Consider the following 5,907-nt stretch of genomic DNA (forward strand, 5'->3'; position numbering starts at 1 on the left):
TTTTTTCTGTTTCCCTTCCCCCTTCTCCTTTTAATCTTTCCCTTTCCAACCTGTTCCCTTCACTCATTTACTCATTTTTCCATCTACCCCTTTCCGTTTTTTCAAAAGGGAAAATGAGAAAGGGGAAAGGATGAAAATTGAAAGAAGAAAAGAAAAGGGGAAAGAGGGAAATAGGGAAAAGAAAAAAAAGGTTTAAAGGAACGGGGAAAGGATGAAAAGGGAAAGCTTAAAAGTGAAAGGTTAAACGGTAAAGAGAAACAGAAAAATGGAATGAGGGAAAGGACAAATGAAGGAAAAAATGAGAAATTACGAAGGAAGAAAAGGAAAGGACAAATGAAAAGTTAAAAATGGGAAAAATAAAAAGAGAACGTGGAGAATAGGAAAAAAGTAGAGGGAACGGGGAAATAAAGATAAGGGGAAAGGGTAAATGGTGTAAAGGGTAAGCGGAAACGCTAAAGAGGAATAGGAGAATAAAAGTGGAAAGGAAAACTGTGAAGGGGATTGATAGAGGGGAAAGAAAATGCAAGGGGGGTGAGAAAAGGGTGTAGGGGAATGGTTCCCTTTACCCTTGTTATTTTTCCTATTCTTCTCTTTTCCCTTTTATTTTTCTCCTTCTCTCTTTTCCTTTCCCTTTTCACCCATATAGATTCATATAGAAGTAGGTAATGAGTGCATCGTCAGAAAGGTCCTACTTATAAAATCTATATAGAAATCAGTTAAAATCCTGTTTGCAATTTCATATAGACTACATGTCAGGAGAATATATATAAAACCATATAGAAGTAGGTAATTAGCACAATGTTAAATAAATCTTATTTGTATATCCATATAGAAACCGCATCAAATCTTCTTCGTAATTCCATATAGATTACGTGTTAGAAAGATACATATAAATCCATATAGAAGTAGGTAATTAGCGCGTCATCAGAAAAGTCCTACTTATAAAATCCATATAGAAATCACTTAAAATGCTGTTTGCAATGACATAAAGATTACATGTCAGGAGAATACATATAAAACCATATAGAAGTAGGGAATTAGCACAATTTTAAAGGAATCTTATTTGTATATTCATATAGGAACCACTTCAAATTTTCTTTGTAATTCCATATACACTACATGTTAGGAACATTCATATAAATCCATGTAGATGCTTAGGGACTTAGTGTGTCGACAGGAAAATCCTGTATGGATATCCATATAAATACTTATAACAGAAGGAACGCTCTTGGAATTCCATTCAGAAACCATCTCAAATTTTAATAGTAAATCCATATAGGTTGCCAAGTTTGTTCAAGAATCTTCAAGAAGTCTTTGGCAATGACTAATTACTGACGAATCAATTAAATCAGGATGTCTTGAGAATTTTTTTCATTCCTTCGCGGTGTTGGAAGAGGCCACGATCATCCAACTTCTTTGGAAGTATTGTATCGTTTGCGATGGTTTATCCTTGGCAAGCACGCCAGGGAGGCACTGTCCGATGGTTGTAACACGGAAAAAGATAGGAGTGAAAAAAGTCTTATCAATGCATCGGACTTACAAGATAAGGCAACGGAACAGAAGAGTACTTCCACGTCTGCGACAAACGTGAATGAGAATGTGAAATTAGACTTGAAAGAAAGTCTTCTAGTTAATGCAACAGATTTATTTAAATATTCCAACATCTGCGATAGCCCTGACACATTACAGTCTGATAATGACTTTGTCGAAATAAGTAGCATGGGTCTCATTGACAGTAAAAAAGAAGAAGTCATAATGCAAGAAGTATGCAACATCCTGTCTGTAGAAATAAGCGAAGGAGAAGTAGACGATCCATTTCTTCAGAGTTGGTCGAATTCAAAAAGCCGGCAGGTGAAGAAGATGAGAATGAGCCGGATTCAGGTTGGTTATAAATAAAATCGATTTTCCCGTATTAAAAAAATATAAATATTTTTTTCTAAATTTTTCAAATAGCGGTGCAGTACGTTTTAAGGTGAGGCGCTTCCGCATGTTTCTTATCAGCAGTTTCTCATTTGACGTATAACATGGTATGGCAAAAGCACAATAGATACATTTCGTATGTACCGGGGAAAAATTAAAGTCATTAATATTATGATTTTGTTTACATTGTAGTGACATGTCCAAACACAGTTTCTCCGACGGGTGAGGAAATAGGTCTTCTGAGTCATTAGAAATGACACTGGCTGCTGAAAAAATGGCAGATGACGGACTAAAATATATTGCCGGATATGTCGCTTGGCGATTCTCACGGGATACGTCTCTTGGCTTGTATACTTCTTCGTTACCTCAAAAACGCCCAGGCGAATGGATAGATCACTTGTGAAGAGGATATTTATCGGCTCCAACTGACAAAATGGTTACAGCTGCAAGAGTAATGACTGAGTTTTCATTAATGTAACGGTACGTGTGTGCTATTTGACATTTGACAAGTGTCAAAATCGTTTTGTACTTCGAACTTAATTAATGAAATAAAGTGAATTTCTGCAGGTTTTACGTAATTAATTGGTGATAAAATCTGTTGTTTTACTTATTGAATTAAATATGGGAATCAAAAGCTTTTGACTAACTGCAATGAAATTTCTAATCCGTATGATTATAAAAATTGCAACGATGAATCTGAGATTCAAATGATGAGATGTAAGAAGCGGCGAATTATTCTTATAAGCTGGCTGTGCAGCGACCTTGCAAATTTCGTCTCCGCTACTATAGAAACATTTTAGAAGATTTTTACTAATTATAGATCTCAAATAATTCAATGATTTCAACGAATAAAAAATATTTCGCCAACAGAGATTTAAGAAAATTGTCCAAAGAAACCACGTCCCGAGAATTTTTGTGAACACATTCTAATATTGTGTTACATTGTTTTTAATTCATACCTCATTATTTATCTCTGGGATGCGTGGTGAATCCTGGGGAACATAACCTTCTTTCCGAATTAGGTTGTACATCTTTTGCGCAAGTCATCTGAGGCTCAAAGCTTATGGCCTATTAGCGCAAGACCTCGAGCGCGGGGGATTTAAACACTTGAATTAAAATCGCCTATTTACTACTTTTTTGAATTACACAGATGCACGACGGGTTGCAATGTATGCTAAAGTTATATCATTATATTCCGTATGATTGCATAGTAAACGTCCTTGCTGTATGTTTTTTATTTTCAGAGAGCATCTTGCAAACAAAAATGCCGGTTGCAATGAGTCGGAAATATTGAAATGACGTTCAATTATTTAATCTTTAATGTTCAAATTTAACGTTTTTCAAAAAAGTACATGAATTTTTAGCGAAATAGTTCTAATTTTTGATAAAAAAAGGTAAATTTTCTAACACATCGTAGGATTTCCAATGAGAAGTCAAATTTTTAATTGAAAAATTGAATGTTTCGCCAAAAAATAATTAAACTTTAACAAAAGTGAAATAGTTAAAATTTTAGACGAAGAAGATTGATTGCTACCCAAAAATATCGTCAAACAATAGTCTAATTGTAAGTTAGAAAAGAATTTTTATGCAACCAGTTGAATTTGTATCTGTATGACGTAATACTCGTATTCAATTAGAATACTTACGTTATTAGGTAAACAACAAATTTTAAGCCAAAAAAGAAAAAAATAATTTCTAGAAAATAATGAAAAATGAAAATAGTTTGCAACGGGATTTTTAAACCAAAATTAAATTTATCATTTAGCCGTTACTTGGCTGCTTAACGTGCTTACACATGTATTTTTAATATATGACCTGAAAGCGTTAATAAAATAAAGACTAGACCAAAATGTCTAGCGCCAGGCGCCTGTGGAAGTGCCACTAAAAAAGGAAAACGTTCGATTTATAATTACGAATTAAAAAAAAAAGAGAAAAATCTATAATTCAGATTATTTAACCTTTACCGACTTGCTCAGTGGTAAGTTATGGTAAGTAGGTTATTATGAATAATAATATTCATGATATAAATTTTATTCATTATAAAATTAGTTTTCTTGAAAAACATGGCGAGGAAAATTGCCCTTTCTTAAGATTTAAAGATCGAATACAAACGATTGCATCGCACAAACAATTAAATGAAGGATTTCCAGCAATTTCGACTTAGATAGTTTTTCACTCATTGTATCCGAACATGGTATCTACTTTTAATATAAAATGGAACAAAAGTTAAATATTTTCACTGTAAAAATATAAAGAAAACAATGGCCGACCTTACAATTAAAAAAACATGATGCCGAGACGAAAAAGAAAACTGGCACCCACCTGATTCTCAAGTCCGTGCTCCTATTGCTTGCAGAATAATTTAACTGGTGTTGTTTTAATATCAGATTAATTTGATTCCAATTTTCGCTCTTCAAGAATCAAGTCTATCCTTTTTCTCGATTCCGGTAATCAGGCGAATGACAGCTCCTTACGTCACGAACCTAACCTTACAGAATTCTAATGCCTCATTCATGGGTCGACCAAGAAAAATATATATTTCATTAAATTACTCCAACAATCCTAAGAATTAAGTAGAATTCCTCTTAAAACTACCTTATGTACTAAATGTGAGATTCTCGTGCAGCAAGAGTCGAGTGGATCAGCGTATTTTTGTTCTCTTTTCCCTTTCTTTTACAAGAAAAAACAGAAAAGAAAAGAGAGAAAAAAAGATCACGATACAAAACCCCCTCCCAGACTGGCAACACGGTTAGTGAAACTCAGCGGGAGCATGCAATCCACTCTCGACTCGGCATCTCAGTTCGATCGGCCAGAAAAACCCAGCCATTTAGTACAAGTTAAAATCAAGAAAAATTTTCCACCAAACTCATGTGTCTATGAAAAAGGAAAAAGAAATAAAAAACATCAAATAATCTACATACGGCATGAAAAGACTTATAAACTAAATAATGAGATACAGATTCCTTAAAATTGCCTCCGCGAGGGCTTCAATTACAGGGTGATTTGCATCAATTCGGCGATCATCAGAATCCCCACGCGGAGCCAAACAAATTACTGGAGAAGCCGATGGAAGAGGTGGCACCCCTGGGAAAAGCGAAGACACGATCGGCCTGCTGAAGGGTACGAGGGTCATCCGACCTCTGAGGCAACATGGCTCGAGTCCTGTCTGCGACCAATACTTCTTCTCTCGTGGCTTCGGAACAGGTCTGCGTGACCTTCCCGTCAACCTGCTCAGGCATTGAACAGTTGTCGGGGGAAACCTCGGCACCTTCTTCTTCATCGAGACCTAGGGAAAAGCAAGACGCGTTAACTCTCGATTCATCAACCGACCAATAATATTTAAGATCCTTAACGTGAACTTTCTCTTTATTTCTCCTCGAACCCACTGTGCTATGTACTGTAGTGTTGTACGCAAAGCGAAAATCTGGAATATATTTATCCCAATCTCGATGATCACTTTCGACAAACGAAGTCATCATGGTTTTCACCACTCTGTTTACTCTCTCAACCGGATTTGCTTGGGCATGATACGGCGGAGTAGTTGAATGACGAATACCAAGCTGCACAATCCTCGAAGGCCTTCTGTACACTATCGCCATTAGCTTTCCTCAAAGGGACACATTCTATCCACTTCGTAAACATGTCCTGAAATATGAGTAAATATTGATAATGAGCAAGACTAGGCGGAAACGGACCCATAATATCCGCTGCAACCACCATCCATGGTTTTTCTATCACACGCTTTCCCATAAGTCCTATTGGACCAGCCTGTGCAACCTTGAGTTTCTGACAGGTGGAACAGAACCGAACATACGTAACCACATCCTTATACATTCCAAGCCAATAATACAAGAGAGCCATACGTGCCTGTGTCTTCCACTTCAAGGTGACCGGATTTAGTTTCACCATGGGCATCTTCTAAAGCTTTTCTCCTGAGTTCTGGAGGTAAATCCACTTTTCAGGCTTCAAGATCCGTTAAAAGTGCGT

At 36.1% G+C, this 5,907-nt stretch overlaps 1 protein-coding gene and 1 long non-coding RNA gene across 2 annotated transcripts; one reads left to right on the forward strand and one right to left on the reverse strand.

The window, feature by feature from the left end:
* Nucleotides 1-1,007: 1,007 nt before the first annotated feature.
* On the forward strand, nucleotides 1,008-2,379 carry LOC117172876. The gene is made up of 3 exons (XR_004467070.1): nucleotides 1,008-1,881; nucleotides 1,954-2,027; nucleotides 2,113-2,379. It is a non-coding gene; the product is annotated as an uncharacterized LOC117172876 (long non-coding RNA).
* Nucleotides 2,380-4,012: 1,633 nt separating this feature from the next.
* On the reverse strand, nucleotides 4,013-5,559 carry LOC117172875. Its single transcript, XM_033361151.1, has 2 exons — nucleotides 5,307-5,559; nucleotides 4,013-5,206 (listed from the first exon to the last, which is right to left on the reverse strand). The coding sequence occupies exons 1-2, from the start codon at nucleotides 5,517-5,519 to the stop codon at nucleotides 4,862-4,864; spliced, it is 558 nt and encodes a 185-aa protein (XP_033217042.1). The 5' UTR covers nucleotides 5,520-5,559; the 3' UTR covers nucleotides 4,013-4,861.
* Nucleotides 5,560-5,907: the final 348 nt, after the last annotated feature.

The sequence above is a fragment of the Belonocnema kinseyi genome, chromosome 5 (genome assembly GCF_010883055.1).
Source record: "Belonocnema kinseyi isolate 2016_QV_RU_SX_M_011 chromosome 5, B_treatae_v1, whole genome shotgun sequence".
NCBI classification, from domain to species: Eukaryota; Metazoa; Arthropoda; class Insecta; order Hymenoptera; family Cynipidae; genus Belonocnema; species Belonocnema kinseyi.

What these genes read in the sequence shown, in the direction of transcription:
- LOC117172875 (XM_033361151.1), bottom strand. Translation starts at nt 5,519, where the DNA reads ATGGCGATAGTGTACAGAAGGCCTTCGAGGATTGTGCAGCTTGGTATT. An exon ending in ACACTACAGTACATAGCACA is followed by an intron (nt 5,207 to 5,306) that starts GTGGGTTCGAGG and finishes GCTTTTCCCTAG; the next exon opens with GTCTCGATGAAGAAGAAGGT.